This window comes from Arvicola amphibius, chromosome 7, assembly GCF_903992535.2.
Source record: "Arvicola amphibius chromosome 7, mArvAmp1.2, whole genome shotgun sequence".
NCBI lineage: Eukaryota > Metazoa > Chordata > Mammalia > Rodentia > Cricetidae > Arvicola > Arvicola amphibius.
Genome location: NC_052053.1, coordinates 23,272,072 through 23,291,744, shown reverse-complemented (window position 1 = coordinate 23,291,744; position 19,673 = coordinate 23,272,072). Strand labels below are relative to the sequence as shown.

The 19,673-nt window shown below is 45.9% G+C and overlaps 1 protein-coding gene across 4 annotated transcripts in view; it reads left to right on the top strand.

The window, feature by feature from the left end:
• The window catches only part of Tanc1 (tetratricopeptide repeat, ankyrin repeat and coiled-coil containing 1), a 223,110-nt gene that overhangs the window by 139,329 nt on the left and 64,108 nt on the right, over window positions 1-19,673 (top strand). For all 4 annotated transcript variants that reach the window (XM_038336346.2, XM_038336343.2, XM_038336344.2 and 1 more), the window contains 3 exons: window positions 4,026-4,130; window positions 15,646-15,776; window positions 16,820-17,006. In XM_038336346.2, the coding sequence (XP_038192274.1) occupies window positions 4,026-4,130; window positions 15,646-15,776; window positions 16,820-17,006 (423 nt within the window). The remainder of the gene's footprint in view (window positions 1-4,025; window positions 4,131-15,645; window positions 15,777-16,819; window positions 17,007-19,673) is intronic.

Here is a 19,673-nt window from a genome sequence, read left to right as displayed (position 1 = left end):
CCAGCTGTGGTTCTTGGTAGGTCTGAGCTTCCCCAGAGAGGTCCCTTCTGCACCCTACCCTGCTGTGGTGTACAAGTGTGGCTGTCAGTCCTCCCACAGTCGCATAGAGGGTAGGGGATGTCTGTCTCTTGAGCCCCTCAGTGGACACATAACACTATTAATCCTGCTCTTTCATTTTAACACTACCGTTCTCAGGGGCTTTGAATCCATCCTTCCTGGAGAAATAAACTCAGCTGCCAGGATCAAGGAGGGAATATTCCTGGCTTGGGAAGAGGCCTAACTCATATTCCACCCTGCAAGGTTGCCCTCACTGGCCCCTGCTCTCTAACTGGACTGACTCTGAGGCTCCATGACCCTTAGCTGTTCTGCTTGGTCCTCTGCTCTCTGGGAGTCCTCGTCCCTGTTTCAGAAGTTTGCCTTTCACTTGTGGCTGTCTCCTTTCCCCAGCTCTCCCTGCTTAGTCCCTTTACTGCGACTTTAATGGAGCTGCCGGGGGAGAGGGGGCGAACGAGTCTTCATCTGCTTTGCTTGGTGGAAAGCGTGTGCGAATTCTCTAACGATCCATCGGGGCAGGAATAAAACCTCTCTGCCTATAAATGTATCTTGTTTTACAGCATCCGTGGTTCAGCTGTTCGTGAAAAGCAATTTAAATAAAAGGGTCATGCTGGAGAACAGTTGTTTATATCCACTTTAATATTTCTGCTGCCAGTAAAAGTTAGGGGAGATCAGAGACTTGCGGGATGAATAAAAGCTTTGCTACCTGCACGGATTCATTCCAGTGCTCTGGCCCTGTTGAGAGCTGAAGGCCTAATCTAGAATTCCTAGTGGTGGCTCAATCCCTGGGCTGCAGTACTGTGCACACGGCTGTGTGAATTCCTTTATGTTTGGAGCTAACCATTGGGTTTACTTGAGCCTCAGTTTCATGACCTAAAAGTGGCGAACATCGTGCTTCTGTTCCCAGGTTTCTAGGGCTGAATGACCATGGCGGGAGGTACAGGCTTTATTTACTTCACTGGATTGCTGTTTATGACTGAGAACCATGTGGCCCTAGTTTGTGCCCTCATGGATTTTGCCCCCATTGCAAGAGCTTTGCTTGTTTGTCTCTTAACTCTGGGACATACTGAGATCGGAATAAGGGGGAGATCAGGAAGGAGAGGTACAATGATTGAACCTATATTTGTCCAAATTTGTTCCAAGAGTCTGCTCTTAACATCCCAACCCCTCCAGGCTGGCAATCGTGAACTGTAAGAGAGACTTTTAAGGCAGTATTGAACCTAGGGCCGTGCGTGTGGTAGACATTGCTCTCCTGGTCAACTGTGTACCTGGAGCTCTCGTTACTGTGTGTTCAGACAGTCTCACTCAGTAAACCAGGCTGTCCAGGAAGTTTCTCTGTCACCTGGATTGGCCTTGAACCTGCTACCCGGCTGGCTTAGCTTCTGGAGTAGTTAAGATGGCAAGGCTGCTGCTCCAGGCCCTGATTCATTGCAGATGGTTTAGACGGGTGGGCGTGGATGTCTTCTGGAGGCTCTGAGTGACACAAGACTCCTTGTTCCTACCAACCACAATCCCTCTTTCTATCCCTGTGAAATAATCCATATCTTAAGAAAGCACCGGACTGTTAAGAGGGTGTTTTTGAGGGGATGTTGGGTAAGTGCTTTGGAACTAGATCCCTGGATTTGCTGCTGTTAAACCCGAGTTCTGGCGAGAGGGGCAGGTGACTAAGGCTGAGGCTGTAACAGCTCCACATCGTCAGACAGTTACAATAAAGGGCTCTGCTGCCTCTGCCCATAAACTGTTAAGAGACAAGACGCCAGGGCTCTGCTTTGCGGTAGGGAGCTGGGACAATGGAAAGCCTGTGTAGTTCTCAGCTTTCATGTTCTGTTTCTTTCTCCTGTTCCGACCACCTTGCTGGTCCTGTTCTTCCTGACGAATGCTTTAGCCTTTCTGTTTTCCCTCTCATGTATTTTACGTATCTTAAATGTGGATGTATAGATGCATTAGATAAAATCTGGGTGCTGTTGTATAGGCCACGGCCCCCACTTAGACTGTGAATGTATTTCCCCATTCCTGTAACGGTTTTTGACATTAAAAATTTCGGACAGTTAAATAAATTATTAAAACAGCCATGTACTTAAATACTTCATTAGTCATTTGTAATCGTGTTTCTAAAGTTTGAAACAGCATCCTTTTCTGAAAAGAGGCTTCTTTAATAGCACGGCCTGTTTAAGATGCAGTCATTACCACCCACTGGGAATCGGATATTTTTTTCAAGGCATGTAGATGTTTTTACAGTCTAACCTTTAGATGGCAGCATCTCTCACAGTAAGCCATGCTTTGAACACGTTCTTTCGGACATATTAGATGTAAAGACAGGAGGATGTTCACAGTCTGCTTAGATCAACATGCTTACCGTGGTCAGGGTAGTGGCCCAGGCGGGTGAGAGGCCAGGTGTTGTAGCCTGCCTGGAACACTACCACCCCCTCCCCTCCTGCCTTTCTCTGTGACCGTGTGCAGACTACCGCAGGTCAAACAGGTGAGTCGGGACCAAATGGAAGGTGATACTTTGAAGGTCAAAGAGGCATTAATTTTTGCTTCTCAAGTCACTGCATATCTAGTTCATAGACCAGGCAATTCACCTATCCAAACATGTACAGTACTTTAGTTTTTAGCATGCTCCCAAGGTGTTATGAATGATTGCGCAAGTCTAATACTAGAAAATTTTGTTATTCTCCAAAGAATCCCCTACAAGCCTGCCTATCTTCAACCCTGGAAACCATTCAAATCTTTGGTGTCTGTAGGCTCCCCTATACTGGAAGTTACACGTGAAACCAGTCACAGAGGATGTGACTTTCTGTGACTGGCTTCTGTCGTGTGACATGGTATCTATAGAGTCCATTCTTGTCGCAGCAGGAGTGGATGCTCTGTCCCTTTTCTTTTCCCAGTTCCCGGGTGTTCCCGAGGAAGCGTCCTCGGTTGCTGGCCCTTTGGGAGTAACACCCACGCCACTGTGAACACCGTGCGCTGGTTTATGTGTGGACACATTAGGGCGGTGTGGAGGGCTGCTGGACCATGCGACAGCTCTGTTGAACTCTTTGAGCAACTGCTGGACTGCTTTCCAGCAGTAACTGCACCTTTGTTCCCAGCAGCAGGGAATGAGGGTTCCATTCAGTCTCTTTAAGAATTCCAAGAGCTTTCCCGGGAGGAAAAACAAAACAAAATGAACAAAAAGTGGTAAAATTGTAAAGAATCCCAGGGGTGTGGTGGTATCTGCCTGTGATCACAGCCACAGGATGAGGAAGAAGGGTGGATGTCAGTTCTAGGCCAGCCTGAGTGACATAGCCAAACCCTGATTCAAAAATAAACTGAAAATTCCAGATTTTCCTGATAAGTTGTGGTTGGGGGAGGGAAATAGAACTCTCTGTATCTTGTGTCCCCAAATTCGGGTGGACTGTTGGCCACACCCGCCTGAGGGCAGCTGCTGCAGCTGCCAGGAAAGCAGCCATGTTTGGGCTCCATGCAGTTACCCTGCATCGTCAGCCTGATAAGAGGCCTACGTTCGGTGGCTGCTCAGCGTGTTGATACCAGAGGCCAGCTGTTTGCAATTCGCAACTCTTGACTTGGAGATGCCAAGGAACCAGGCCATTCGTATCCCAGTGAGAGGAAAATGGTTTCTTACCGCTGTCTAGGTCTGAACATGTCAAAGTCACCTGTGTGACACACAGAAAAAATTACTGTGGAACTGCAGCCAAGGGGAGCAGCTTCGGTTTCCGTCAGCGTTTGCCTTCTCCAAATGGAGCTCACCCTGATCTACTCTGGCAGGCCAGCCTGGACATTCTTGTGTCTGCTCTGAACTCCTGTGTGTGTGTGTGTGTGTGTGTGTGTGTGTGTGTGTGTGTGTTCAGGGGAGGGAAGGGTCAGCCTTCCTTTAGGCGTGGTTGAGTCCTGGTAAAGACACAAACCGTATGTTCCGAAGCTCTGTTTGCACCTGGAAAAAATTAGCTATACTCAGGTCTTTCCCACTGCAGGTCCCGTCAGGAAGCCCAAGTATGTGGAGAGCCCCAGGGTGCCTGGAGACACAGTTATGGTCCCGTTCAGAGAAGGGTCCAAGCCCTCAGAGCCCATTGACAACGGTAAGACTATGTTTTCCATGATCCTTCCCTAAAGACTGCATAGTGGCCTTCTCCATTTCTGAGGGAAACCTGAGTTCCCTTGCAAGAATGCTTCACTGAACTAAATGTTTCTGGGAGGCTTTTTCCCTTTGGGCAGTTGACAGAGATTAGTTTGGCTAATGTGAATTCTTGAAATTGTACACAAAGAGGAAGGAATAGTTGAGTTGGGTGTATATGCATTGCTTAAGGGTTGGGTCTGAATTCTGACCTTCCTGTCTTTGGGAGACGTGAAAAGCCAGCCAGTTGACTTTGGTTTTTATATAAACACATTACCCCTTCAGAATATTCAAGAGCAGGCTTTGGCTGAGAATCTGAGACTTCCACTAGATAGTTTTAGAGCCCATGGTGACTTTGGGAAGCCTAAAAAGTTAAACATCTGTGATTTTCTTTAGAGGGGGGATTAGATTAGAGGAAAAAAAAAATCCAAACTGATTGAAGCCAGTTTTTTTTTTTTTTGCTATAAAGTCATTTGTATCACGTCCCTACAACCACTTATAATTCAAAATGTAAGTATAGCATATGCTATGTGCCTGTAGCATTTAATAGATGCATTAATAGTTTGCTTATTTTTAATCAACTCAAGAATTTATGTGTTCCTTTCCTGGGATTCCATTTGCCCATAAAACATTCTGAACATACAGTCTGCTTCCCTGCAGAAGCCGGAGAGTAAGACTGAGTGGTAGAAGCCCGCTTTGTCCTCTGTGAACCCAAGCTTCTCATAGCTTCTAGCACTGGAAGATGCTCACCATGGAGAGGAGTAGCCTCAGCCAGATTTCCACTGTGGAGTACCATTTGTGTAGTAGAAGGGGCTCACACTGAAGTCTGTGACAAGGAGGGCAAGTCTGTGTGTTTGTAGGTGTGAGTCTGTGGTTGTATCAACTGATACAGGAGACTAAGTGAAACCACGGAACTGACCACTTCCTGGGTAGAAAGGTTTATTGGGGAGCAGACCCCCCTCCAGGCTATATCTGGGCGGGGAGCAGAGAGAAGAGCAAAATAACAAGCAGATTTTATATGACAGTAGCAGGGTGGGGTCTTTGAGTTGATACTGGATGTTCAGTTGACTGGGAATTAGATGCCTTTGCCCCTTTGGGCTAATAAAGGAGGATCTGGTAAGCAGAAACCCTCCTTTAGGCCTCTGTTTACCGAATAAAATCCTTCTGTTTACCCAGCTGACCAAAGTCCTTCTGTTTAGGACTTGTCACCAGCACTGCCATTTTGGGGTCCTGCTTTGGACTAAATGGAGTGTGACATATGGCGGGAGCTCTTTTTATCCCCTTCATTTTTCTTCTGTGTGTTGAAGAGGAAACAAGAATATTCTTTTGAAGGTGAATAGTGGTAATCAAATTTACCAGCTCTCTGCTCACTTCAGATTAATTCCACCACACCACCCCTGATCTCCAATTACCAAAGTCTTCATAGTCCTGGCTGGATAACATGGGGATTTATGGGGTTCTGTGCTGGGTTCTTCTCATGTGAGACAGGGACACAGATTTAGGATTATTATTGGACTAAGAAAAGTGATTACATGTAATTCTCATTGTCAAATTTTCTTCTTTGGCTTGAGGCAGAGTTGGACATCTTTCCTGGCAAGGGCATACTTGACCATGGGCCAAGCTAAACACAAGGGTAGCCATTGGTCTTGCTAGAATGGCCAGAATTTGCACGTGTGCTTACTCCTAAGATCCTAGCTCTCTGATTCAGCTTCATCGGACCACATTAGGACCAAATGACAACCTGCATAGGTTGCAAATGAAGGACCTGAGACATTCCAATGGGGAAATTCTAAGAAATAAGATGTGTTTGCTTTTGTAGGTGTGAGATGAGGGTATGGTTCATATTTCTGGGTACGTGGTCATACGTCAGGATAACCACGGTGTGACACAGGCTCCAGCAGTTACTCTGTTGCCTGGCGATGAGGCAGTTGTATGACAGAATTGAATTTGACAATTAGCAAAGGGTGGTGTGTTTTGTAATCTTTATGGAATCTTTTAAGTTTCAATGGAGTTAATTAAAACAGCCATATCAAAGTGAAGTGTTATGTGTAGATCATTGAACCTAAAGCTCATGCTAAGTAGAGCCAACTAAGCTGAGTAATAAGCCAAGCTTGTGTAGAAGCATGATGGGCAAGCTCTGATTTCCAGAGTTTAGTATCAGCGCCGTGACTCAAGTTCCATTGGAAAGTCTGACGTTCTTGCTCCCATGCTTCCTTTGGGCACTTGTATTTATGTTCCTGTGACCCTCCAGCTGCTGTCAGTAGTCACATGGCAGTATTCCGTAGCCTAAGAGTCTTGAGCACAGTGCCTCCTGAGATGCCTTTGAAATTTCTCATAGACTTGTACGGTATCCATTTATTTCAAAGGTTTGAGCTGTCCTCTCCTAAACTGCCTCGTTTTGTTTTAGTGACCACATAACCCCATTAATTCTTGGTCCTTTGCTCACTGTTTGGAATTTAAATCAAAATAAAATAGAACCAGTGGGCACATACAATTTGTTTATTAACTTAGCCATCTGGGAAGTAGGTTCAATCAGTTGAACAATTTTTTTAATAAGCAAAGAGCTCATTTTTCAAGTTTACACAGACCTGTAAACATCTGTAAGAAGACATACTATACTTTTTAGTATTTTGAAATATGTTTGAAACACGAATTTTCTACACTGACAAAAACAGACTTAATGGGTCAAGAAAACAAAGCAACTTCTCTCTCCCCTTTGCCCTCTACCAAGAGATCCTCTCAACCTGGGCACCACATAGAACAGGCTCTTCGTAGAAATCGCCATTAATTTGGTGTATTTCCCCTTAAACAGTGCCTCTACCTTCAGAGGATGGTTAAATTGCAATAAATAACCTTATTTCTTTGAATTGGGTACAACCATATTTAGTTTTGCTGTACTGTATCATTAGCAAAGCATGCCGGGATAGGGAGGGGTGAGAAACTTCTTAATCTACTGAGTCATTGCTCAGCGAAGATCAATCTCAGAATATGATGAAACTTTTTCTCCCCCTAGCAGGTTGGTGTGCAAGGAGAAGTAACACACATGCTGGATGGTGTGGTTAGGACACAGCTGTGATTTCAGCACTCTGAGGGAGGAGGAGAGGCACACGTTTAAGGCCAATCTGGTCTACATAGTGAGTCGTAGGCCAGCATGGGCTAAATAGAAAGACCTTTGTTGCAGCAGGCCGCTTGTTTGTTTTGAAAACTAAGACAAAACCAGAGTAAAATAGCATGCATGAAGCAGCAGCATCATTAAGCAAAAAAACTATCCTGCTGGGCAGACGGTATCTTCTTAGATGAACGTGTATGGAAATATTTTATTGGCTCCTTTATTTCTTTAGTTACTTTTGCATACTTTCAAAATGATGTAGAGAAGAAAGGAGATCTAAAGAATAACGGCATGTGTCTATTCCCTACCTAGTTTTAGAAATAAAACGTCACTATTTCCCGTTTGTATTCTCCTGCCTGTTCTGAGTGTTAACCCCAAGCCTGCTTTGTCTTTAATTTTCTTCTGTCTTCTCAGATGGCCATGCACCTTCTAATGGCTGATTGAGATTTTGGTGGCGTGTCGAAGCGGACATGCCTAATACGTGTGTCCAAAGGAAGGGAGAATGGCCGTAGAGGAGCTCTTCCTTTTGCTTCCTTCACTAAATAAATATTTCATAAGCTGTGAAAGCCCCGTGCTAGGTGCTGTTTGAGATGAGTTATCAAGTATGTATGGGGCCCTCTCTTCGCTGAGCTTTAGTGTCTAGTAGGGGATTAAAGACCCGTGTGTGATGCGACTGATTAATTCAGAGCGGGAATGGGGATGAATACAAACCGCGATGAAGGCAGAGATGCTGAGCACGGGAAAGGCTTAATTGATGCACAGTGCATTATGATTCAACTGGTAGTCCAGCTAGGCTGCAGTGTCAAAAATAACACAAACCAGGTAGTTCATAAACAGCAGAAATAGATTGTTTTTCCGTACCATTTTCAAGCTCGGGAAGGTAAAAAATAATCAGGGGGCTTGCAGATGTCTTATGTGATGAGGGTTGCTTCCTCGCTCTTAGGTAGCCATGTTTTTGCTATGACCTCTTCCTGTAGAAAGAGGTCACAGGGTCCTTCTTTCATAAATGACATGAGTCTCATCATGAGGGCTCTGCAGTCCCATTCTCTGATCACCTTCCAAAGGCCCCATCTTCTAACATTATCACACTGGGAGTTGGGTTTTCACATAGAAATTGGAAGGGAGACTTAACATTCCAGCCAAAGCAGCTGGCAGTGGAGCAGATGGCGGGAGCAGGTAGAGGCTAGCGCTAGGGAGAACGATGAGAAAATGGTTTCCATAGTAAGGTGAGTAAATACAGTCTCTAGAGCAGAGTCGGGAAAGAGGGATAGGTGAGAGGATTTTTGAGAGCTCAGGGGCCTGAGAGAAAGAGATGATGATTCTTAACCTCTGTGAGGTGACCACTGTGGGGGAAGAGACCCAGCCCTTTGATGCGACATGTTTTAGGGAGGCTGTCTCTTGAAGGTGACAGAAAAGCTAATAAGCAAAAGTATCGAGCTGAGAGCTGAAACTCAAGAAAGAGCTCAGGGTTAAATCAGGTATTCTTTGTCCTAGAAGCAAAATGAAGCAAGTTAGACCATGGGGAGGAATAGCGCTGTTCTGAGATGAGACTGGTGAGCAGCTTCAGGGTTTTGTGAAGATGCTGAAACAGGTAGAAGATGCAGCAGGGAGAGGGGCAGGAGAAAGCACGGGGTTTCTTTCTGTGTCTCTCCTGGTAGTTGCTACTTTCTGCCTTACGGGCCAGAGTTTGCAAGGTCAATAAAAGAAGAGGTGTATCATCAAAAAGTTCAACATAAATGCAGTTAATGGGGCCATTTGGGGCGAGTAGCGGAGGCGAATGAAGGAAGGAAGTTAAAGGTAATGAAGAAAGAATTGATGAGGATAGTTATCTTTTACTTTCAGGAATTTGAGCAAATGAAGGGGCACGGGGGGGGGGTGGCTGTGTGTGTATATATATATATATATATATATATATATATATATATATATATATATGAGGCTTTCCCTGAACATGAACATAATTGTAGACTTCATACAGAGTCTCAAAATGTGGGTTATGGACCCAAGGTGCCTCTGTCTGTATGTATTAGGTCAAATCTTTTTTTTTTCTTAAAGTAGATACTTACTCCTTGACAGTTTTACACATGTATATAATAAATTTTTTATCATTTTCATTTTGTTATCCTTTTTTTAGCCCATCTTCTATAAAAATCCTTCTTCCTAAGAAGGCTGCCTCCTACTTTCATGTATCTCGTGTGTGTGTCTGTCTGTCTGTCTGTCTGTCTTTCCAGCTATCTTTTATTGTCAACGTGACACAGCTTAGAGTCACCAAAGAAGTAAGTCTCAATTGAGGAGCTGCCCCTATCAGATTGGCCTGTGGGTCTCGCTGTGGAGAACTGTCTTAATCGTTCACTGATATAGGAGAGCCTAGCCCGCTGTGGGTGGCATCCATCCCTGAGCAGGTAGGCTGGGCTCTGTGTAAGAAAGTTAGATGAGCCTGAGCCTGCACAAGTGAATGAACAATGTTGCCCCAAAGTTTCTGCTTCATGTTCCTGTCCTGCCCCCCCTCCCACTCCATGATAGGCTGGAACCTGAAAGACAACATAAACCCTTTGCACCCCTAAGTTGCTTTTGGTTGGAGTGTTGCATCCCAGCAACAGAAAGAGAACTAGAACAGTGAGCGACACTGGAAGCTCTTCAGAGCAGGGCAGTGCCTCTCCAGCATCCTGGTACCCTGCACTACTGCACGCTTGCACCAGGACTGAAAATTCACCCAAGCATTCCCCTGATAAGACACTGAAAGTAATTACTGTTATTAAATCCTGACCCTTGAATGCCTATCTTTTTAGTATTCTGAGTGGGAAAGTAGGAAGCCTGCCTAACGCCTCTCTCCTGCGTGCTGCTGTCTGATAGAGGTCTTCAGGTAAAGCCTTTTGCTCTGATTTAAATTGCAAGCTAGACCAGCAGCTTTTCAAATGAAACATAACAGTTATTTGAAATGATTATTGGCAAACTGTGATTGTTCACAGTTGAGCATTTATCACGTTTTCTTGTGAAGGGGTGAAGCGAGCCCGTCGCTTCAGTTAAACAGAACGACAGAAAGACACCTCATAGAACTTGTCATTGATGCTAGAACCTGGCCTTTTAAAGGAAAGTAAAGAGTTACATTTTTGGGAAACTTGAACCTGTCACATTGAGCTTGGTAGCGTCTCGGGATTTTTCCGTTAAGATCTCATGTACTACTAATGATTATGATAGCTTGATATTGTGTAATAAAATGTGCCAATGTTTTTAAGATTTACAAAACCAGCATTTTCCCGGTTGACCCAATCCATGATATTACAAAATCTTACTCGGGTAAATGATCCCTTGAAAGCATGAGAAGACTGTGGGGTAGCTCGCTGGTAGAGTGCCAGCCCATTTAATATGCGTAGTGCCTTGGGTTAATTCTCCAGCACAAAACAGAACAAAACCCATAAAACAGATCATTGGATTTTACAGGACCAGAGTACAGAAAGTTAATTGGTACACATTAAAGTCAGCGCTGGAATTTACCTTTAAGAAATTGCTGTTTGCCAGGCATTGGTGAGGTGTGAGAGAATAGTCACAGTTAGCTGAAAAGGGTCCTCTGTCTCTTAGGTCATATATAGTTCTGTGGTTCTACAAGACTACATCCCAGGACAGGGGCTGGGGCTGTAGCTCAGCGGCAAAGTGAGTTCGTCGTTCTGAGTTCAGTCCCCAGCACTGACAGACCCAGAAACATGCCTCATCAGATTGCATGTGGGAGTACATGAGTAAAACAGAGACTAATGAGTTGAATGGCTTAAAGCTAGCGCGTATGCAGGTGCTTTTTAAATGTTACGGCCTAGAAACACCAGCTTGGCAGATAGTCGCCCTGTTTACAACATAGCGGTTTTGGAAAATAAGGAGGGGATTGTGATGGCTCAGAAGAATGAACCAGAAGGGAATTGAAATTGTAACTGGGCGTTATGGCACATGCTTTTAGTCCCAGCACGCAGGAGGCAGATCTCTTGAGTGTGAGGCCAGCCTGGTCTACAGAGTGAGTTCTAAGACATCCAGGGCTACACAGAGAAACCCTATCTCCAAACCAAACCAAACCAAAACAAAACAAAGAAGCAAATAGAAAACACTTATCGTAGTAGTCAGAGAGGACTAGAAGTTAAGATACGGGCCATGGTAGGAAGTGGCTAAGATTAGGAAAAGGGGTGTAATGTCTGGTCCAGGGCCCATCTCTCTTAACACAGTTGATTAACAAACATCTTGGGAACTTAGTGTCCTTCAGCTGTTCAAGGACGTATAGCTAGTGAGTATTCAGGAGTTGTTCAAGTACCCAGTGCTGAGTACAAGGAAGATGGCAGGAGTGGGCAGGGCACTCCTCTATGGAACGATCACCAAGGACCTTAAAAGATCCCCGAATAAGAAAGGACTTAAATATGTAAGTTAATAACGGACCTCAAAAGTTTAGAAAACAGGAACAAAGCAAAAACCCCAGACCAGCAGACAGGAAGGAATAATAGGAATCAGGGCTGAAATCAATGCAACAGCAGCCCAAAAGGCAAGTCTAAGACTCACTGAGACTGACAGAGGGCTGGTTCTTTTAAAAGACAGAGGCAATTGACAGACTGTAGCTGGATTACCCCAAAGAAGAGAGAGAAGATACCATTAGAGATGAAGCTGGCAGAACCGCAATAGGCATCTAACAGCACCTGGCTTTAAGGAGCAGAGGAGATGGAATGGGAAGTGGAGCAGTGCACATGGGCGTGAGCGAGAACCCTTGGCGTAAACAGCAAAGGAGAGAGCTTTTCTTTTGGAATAGTGAGTCTAGAAGAAACTACCCAGGCCGGAAATTGATAACCAGTTCATTTTGGGGGGAAAAAGAAATGCACGCACACTTGGAGATGCATGCAAACGGGTGAAACCAGAAAGCGGAATATAGTGAGGAGTGCAGCCTTGGTGTGCAGGCCAGGGGTTGCCTACCAGCTTGTGGTTTAGGAGGCTTTTCTCACCTGGTGCTGGTTTTGAGGCTCACAACCTGCAGGAAGTGCCTATGGCCACTTCAGTGATCAGGAAATTGAAGTTCTGAGAGAGGTTCATTACCAGAAGAGCTCTCTTTAGCTGTAGCACAGAGGGCTTCGTCTGGCTTCTGAAATGACAAAGAAGGTGGGAAGAGGGCTAGGAAGGGCACGGTGATTGAAGTGATGGCGGCCACGGCAGCGGATGGACAGCTTTTTGATGTTCAGGCCTCAGACGCAGTGCCCTGCGTGCAGACAGCTAAAAGAGGCAGACGGGACGAGATCTGTGAACTTCCTTTTAACTTTGTGCACAGGCTAACCTTCCACAGTGTTTCCATACCTAGGATTCCATTGGGGGGGGGGATTGTTACTGATTAGAACATCACTGTACATTTGTTTAGTGGGTTTACACGAGGCCAGCTGCTCTCTCAGTTCCAGATCCGTATGTTATAAATTCTGATATTTAAATCTGTAAGATGTGAGCTGAAATGAGGGTCCCCCCTCCCTGGTCCTTATTCCACAGATATTGGTTAAGGTATCCCCATTATTGGTGATGGAATTAATATTAAGTGTCAGAATGAGAGCAGACTATGCTGAGAGGCCCAGTAGAATCGAGTTTGGATCATTTTGGGGCACAAAGCGGCTTCCAGGAGAATCCTAATCTTAGCATCATGGACTTCTGTTCCCAGTGCAGCAACGCTCTGTAGCTGGCAGACACCTCCTCTCCCAGGAGGACACTGCTGTTCTTCACACAGGAGTCCTTCTGCCAGAGGGAAAGTTCAGTTAAATAAGATGTTGTGAACCGGGGACAGCAAACGTAGTGGATGTGAAGGAGTTCAGTGGTCACTAAGGTGACATTCAGAAAAAAAAATAGTCCCCCCCCAAAAAAAAAAAACAGCAGTTGGGAGCCTCTGGAGGAAATGCAGTTTTGGTGACTTGATGAATGCAAAATGAAATTAAGAATGTGTGTCTCTTCATCCTCAGTAGGGTTTTAAACTTTGGTACTAGCCACGTCCCGGTTGGACAGTGCAGGGAACAGCTTATTGTGAGTTGTGGGGTCTCTCTTCAGCTCAGCCATTCAGCTTGGAATCGCCATAGCTCCCCAGTTCATTTGAACATGGAGACTTGAATGGCTAGTTTTGTTAGGAGGTTGGGGTTTCGATTTTCATTTTTTGAGACAAATACCTTGCTGTGTATGTTGACTGTGCTACAATTACCATGTAGCTCAGGCCAGTCTCAAACCCACACCTGTTCTTCCTCAGTTTAAGTACTGGGATTATAGGCATTCATTGCCATGCCTGTCCTGACTGTTCCGCCCCCCCCCCACACACACACCCTTTGTGCAAGAACGTGGGGTAGCTATCTGCAGGCTCAGTGTAGAGGTGGCAGTGACTGAGCCGTGGAACAGAAATGTTCCTCTTCAGTATACAGGTCCTACCCAGGATTGAGAACTTTCAAACGAGTGAGCCGTAGGCTGTGTTTGTCAACAGGGTAAATGTAGCAGTCGAGCCTGCGTGTATGGCTGCCTTGAGCCTCTATACCGGCTGCCAACTGGGTGGAGCTTCTGGCCCTTTGCCTAGAGTGTTTCTGGTTGAACCAGAAGTTAGACTTTCTGGGGCTGGGACATAGTCACAGCAGTGTGGCAATTGTTTAAAAAAGAAAGAGGGGTGTGGAGTAGAAAAGACACTAAGATCTGCCTCCTCACCCCCTTATTTACCTCCCCATTTTCATCTCGTCCCTTAACCCCCGTCATCTTGCTGCCTGAGGCCTGAAACACTGCTGAAGGCAGAGACTGGTAGATGAAGGTGGGGTCTATAGGACCTGTCCTCCGGATTCCGTTTTTGGGTGTGCCTGGGTCATGTTGATTTGATGGTTTCTGCCTTTCTTTCCCAAGTGCCATCTCCCTTAACAATCTGTCCATGATTTGAAGTCTCTAGTGGGAAGGGACATTTCTAGGGTTGTGTTAGGGGTGTGGTTCACCTGCCCTAGGGTGGTTCCCTTCCCCTGTGTTGGCATGGACCCATGGATGTTATGAGTTTAACCCAAATCATCTGGAAACATCAGGACTGTAAGCATAGAACAGTCTCATCACGGTGGCTCTAGAGCGATGCCCTGAATGGTGAGGTTTTTGAGAGCAAGCAAGTGGCAGGTGCCTTTTCCTTCATGAAGATGTCGCCAGCCTGGTTTCTCTCACACCTCCCTTCTGGCAGCATGGTGTGGACAGACTGCTCTGTGACGGAACCTTTTCCATATGATTTTTCACCAAGGTTTTTGCTCACTTACATTTTGTAGTTGCTTACAAAAGACAAAGTTAGAAGGAAGCATGATGGTAGCAATGTTAGCTTGTGACGTCCCTCACTCATTGGTTACCTGTCCCTCGCTCTTCCTCCACGTGCTGTAGATTTCCCCATATGGGGAAAATGGATACAAGCATGTATAGATCTAGATGTCTTGTCTGTTGAAGAACAGACAAAACATGGAGTTGTCTTGAGAGTCACATTGTTCTTAAGTTCGTGCTCTGGTGAGCAGTTAGCTTTTGTATATAATCTCGTCACAGTGGACGTTTTACAGTATGAGGGAGGTGTTATGGGTATATGGTTGATGTGCATATTTTATTTGTCATCCATTATTGACAAAAACTAAGTGCCCTTGGGCTTTGGGGTTCGAGATTAGTCTCCAGCTTGGTGTTTAAGTAAATTCCCGCATGAGCATGCTCTTCAGTACAGAAAGGCACATGACCAGCCTTGGAGATACCACACTTCCCCGCATTATGTGCTGAGAACGGGCAGCTGTGCATTAGATCCTGACTTTTTTGCACTGGTCTTGGATTCAGTGTGGATTCTTGTGATGAGAACCTGAGTTAGAACCGGGTTTGACTGTCACTGCTATGGGTTGTGCAGAGCAAGTTTCCCACCCAAATCCTCCTGCCACTGTCTTGTTGAATGAGAGCTTGGGTTTTAGTTTATCCCAACATCTAAATAGCCTGGTTCTTTGTCGCATGCCACCCAGGTTTTAATGCTGCCCCCTGTGGCACGCGATATAGTGCCCTTTGAGGATATGAGGAAGTAGTCCTTTCTTACCCAAAGAGGTGTCTGAGGGACCATCCTTCAGATGACGTTGGAGTTGGAATTGCTGTCAGATAATGATGTGGGGAATCTTCTTTTTCAGATCAAGTGTTTCACCCTTTGCACTTGGTATTTCTCTGTCCCAGTTTTCTCCACCTGCCACGGCCTCTTAATTAGAACGTACTGCGAGAGGACGGGCACGGTTGTCAAACTCGGTACATTTTGTAAGGATGCACAGAGGCTCCAGACAAGCAGCTGGAGTGTGAACTCATCCAGATGTGATGCCCTGACTCCCCAGAGAGGCGTCTTCATTGTCTTCTTTCTTTGTTCCAGAAGCCAAGGCCGATAATGAACCAAGCTGTTCTCCGGCAGCTCAAGAACTGTTGACAAGACTGGGATTTTTACTGGGAGAAGGGATCCCAAGTGCCACACACATAACTATTGAAGACAGAAATGAAGCCATGGTAATGCTGGAAGAAGAGACTGCATTTCCTACCTGCTTAGGGGATGAATGAGTCAATAGTACACACCCTGCCAGTGTGGGGGGCAGGAGGCGGGTGATGGGGGCATGTTATGGTTTGGTCACATGAGTTCTGGGCTCTTGTGTTTTGAAATTTATCACAAAGGTCTGGATCTTCGCAGGGGTGGTGGTGGGAGTCGCTAAAGGCAAACAGAAGGCTCAAGAAAATGTCCATATTACCCTGATAGCCTCTACCCGGAGACTATGGGCTACGTGATTTAAGGTGGCTGGAAGAGTTTTTGTAATGATGCTGCCTCCATCCTGAGAGCACCATTCCTCTCCGTTGATCGCTTTGGTCTGTGCTTCTCTGTGCTCTCTTAGCTGTTGGGATTGGTGTGAGTTATTGGGGTGAGGAGATGAGGTACAGACAAAATGAGAGGGAGTCAAATGGTTTGTCCTCCCAGGGGCACTCTCCATCCAAGAGATCACAGCCACCAGCCTCCTGCCACCTCTGGGTGTGCCAGGAGCGGTGAGGGCAGGAGCTCCTGCCTCCTCCTGGGGTCTCTGTGAGGTGGCACAGGTTGGGGAGGCGTTGAGACCGCAGAGGTTACCGGTCTCCTTTCCTGAACACAGAGCCCATAAATCTTCAGGAATGGAATCAGGCTGCCCTGCTGTGAAATATTATAGAAACACGGCCCCCAGGTTTCCTGTACAGAGGTCGAATAACCCATTCGTCTTCTGCAGGCTTTAAATGAAAGGAAGTCTGCCTGTTGGCCGTCTCTGTTTTATGAATCTGTGTTCCCAATGAAGGATCGCTAAGACTGCTCTTTTAGTAAAAATCAAAGCCTCAGAGGAGGCAATCAGAACAAAGACACATCTCTTCTAGCATTTGGAAAACTCTGTCTATCTCTGTTTAGCTGTAGTCTTTCTGGAAGTTAAAACATGGCTCCATTTATCCTGTGTTTCATCGTTTTAGCATCCAAAGTGAAAGCGTGTGTCGAAGCGTGCTGTATAAGCCACGCTAACTCCTCCTTGTTTGTCTTGCAGTGCACAGCCCTGAGCCAAGGCATCAGCCCTTGCTCCACACTGACAAGCAGCACCGCCTCTCCCAGCACTGATAGCCCCTGCTCAACCTTGAATAGCTGTGTCAGCAAGACGGCAGCCAACAAAAGTCCCTGTGAGACCATTAGCAGCCCCAGTTCCACCCTGGAAAGCAAGGACAGTGGAATTATAGGTAAGACGCTCACTGCTCAGTAATGTAATGGCTCGACGCACGTCAGCTGGAGCGCTCACGAGCACCTCAGGAGAGGGGTTCCGTGTGGTCTGTGAAGGTCAGTCTGCAGATCCCGCCCTGCTCTTGCAGACAGCTCAGAGCTGTGTGCAGTCAAGAGAGTTGAAGATCAGCTTTTATACTCCTTGACATTTATTTGATATCACTGTGCTCGTGGTTAAAAGATAAAATAAAATAATAAAACACCTTATCAGGTCTGGCCTGTGAAGTCACAGACCAGTTCATTCCATGGGCATCGGGTCCCCTTAGGCACCACAGCAGGGAGATGACACCCCTGCCTGTGAAGCAGTTTTCATAGCCCAATCTCGTTGCTTTTCTCTCCGATGACCTTAGAGCCTGCGTTCTCTGAAGGTTGCTTATCCTGGGATTTGGTCACTGTTTTGCAGCCAGGGTTTTCTGCAGAAGCCTTCCCTGAGTCTCAGATGAGGATGCATGTGGTCCTGCTGAGCTGAGCGGAGGAAGACTAAGTTCTAAGTGGCTCGAGCAATTTTGAATTGACTTTGCATGCTTCATTGTCTAGAAAATCAAGGGTTTTAGTTAATTTATCCGTCTATAGGCCTGTGTGATATGAGGATTCAGTGACTCTGAGAGCCCCTGTTTCCATATCCCAGCTTTAACAGATCACTATGTGATTCTGAGGCAGGCTCAGCATGGACTGACGAAGTCTCCATCTTGCTAGCTCTCCGAGGGCGACAGGTGCAGACAGGTTTGATCCGGAGGCATGACTCAGGCATTCTGCTCTGCAATTGTGCTGATTGCATAGTGGGTCTCTCCTGAACTGTTAACTACTCCCCCCTGCGTTTGTCTTTGAAGAATAGTTGTGTGTTATTGTCGACCGGCTCCACAGGCCACATTAATCTGTCCTCGAATAGACCTGAGCACTGTGTTCTCCGGTTACCTGCATTGTCATCCAAGTATAATTTAAAAACCCAAATGATGAGTGTATCCGGTTTAGACTTTGAAGATGCCCCTGGAGAGTACTGGGGCAGGGTAGGATGTGGGCTCGCTGTGGAGCTCGGCATGTCTGGAGTGGGGCTCAGCTTCAGCAGGGATTTGTCTTTTACTAGTTTGGGTGGGATAAGACTTCTCATGGATCTGTTGTACTCATTACAGTATCAAAATGTCATTTACATACTGTAATGTTCACTTAAATGAACTTCTGGTGTGTTGGAAGTTCTGTAGAAGCTGTTCTTTGAACATTGTCACCATCCCCATGAGAGACATTGTACTGGTTTAAAATCCCTGTTCCTCTAAGATCTCCAGGCCTAGCCATCCAAGCTGCCAACTTTCTGTCCTTTGGACATTTCGTATGAATGGAGGATTTGCCACAAATCATTTACCTGTAACTTCAAGGATTTCTGCTCGCTGGCCCAGCCCAGTTGGCATTCTGTCTACTCCTGCTGCTTATTAATTCCCTTCAGCAAACTATTCCTGCATCACAGCTTTTCTTGTGCTCTGGTTCTGGGTTCTCCGCCGTAGGTGGACCTTTGTTGTGAATTCGATGGGTAGCCACGCGACTTTCTTAGCTCGTGAAATGTCATGTCCTTCTGAGAATTTAATCTTCCTTCAAAGTTATGCTACCTTTTTAAAAACAGGCTTCTTATTTTTATTGTTAGTTCTAGAATTGGCATTACATGCCTCTTGGTTTTAAGTATGCCATGGGGGGAGGTCAAACATTTATAAGCATTTTTAGTTACAGAACTACCCACCCATCATTCATTCTCTCTCTCTCTCTCTCCCCCCCCCTCTCCCCTCTCTCTCCCCCCTCTCTCCCCCCTCTCTCCCCTCTCTCCCCTCCCCCCCCCCCTCTCTCTCTGGTACAGTGCTGAAATTTTGAATTTGTTTTAGGGATCAAACCAAGGCTTTGTATCTGTGAACCAAGTGAAATAGAACCAAGCTGCATCCCCAGTCCCTGCAAGCATTTCTTCAAAAAAGCAAAGGCACTGGCTTCGCTGTTTGTATTGCCAGTGAAAGGTTAAGCTACGAGGAGGCCCTTAACTAACACTTGATTTTATGTTATCTTCCCCAATCAGACTCCATATTATATTCTCTGACAGCACCACGGTGATTTCCTTCAGCGTACTTGTTATTTAATTATGACTCCATATGGATGGGGTCTCGTTTTTCCACCTCCGTTCTGGGTTCCTAGCCAAGTGCTGGGAATCAGAAATTAAGGAAAGAATTGCTGTTACTACCCAGCCGCACACAAGCAGGAAGCATCTACTTGGCTTATAAAGAACCATTCAGGATTCCTATTTCAAGTTGGTTCGTTAAAACTTTTCATATCACAGTGTCTTAAGCTCTGCTCTGACTGAAAAAAAGAAAGTCGAACTTTTTATGTCATCGATACTGCCTTTTGCTTCTTGGCTCAGGCGAACATGTTCCCTTAACTTGGCTAAACATTGAAGTGTGCAAAGAGCTGAAAGTCCTGACTGAATGAAAGTGGGGACAGTGGGAGACAGGGTGAGCAGTCTTTCATGGGAGATGGGAGACCCTAGCTCCTGGGGCCAGGCCTGCGCTTTTTAGTCCAAGACTTAGGTAGATAAGGGACGCACTGTGCTGGTGACAACATGCCTCTGTTCCCTCCCGCCTGTGGCCTGTAGAACTAAA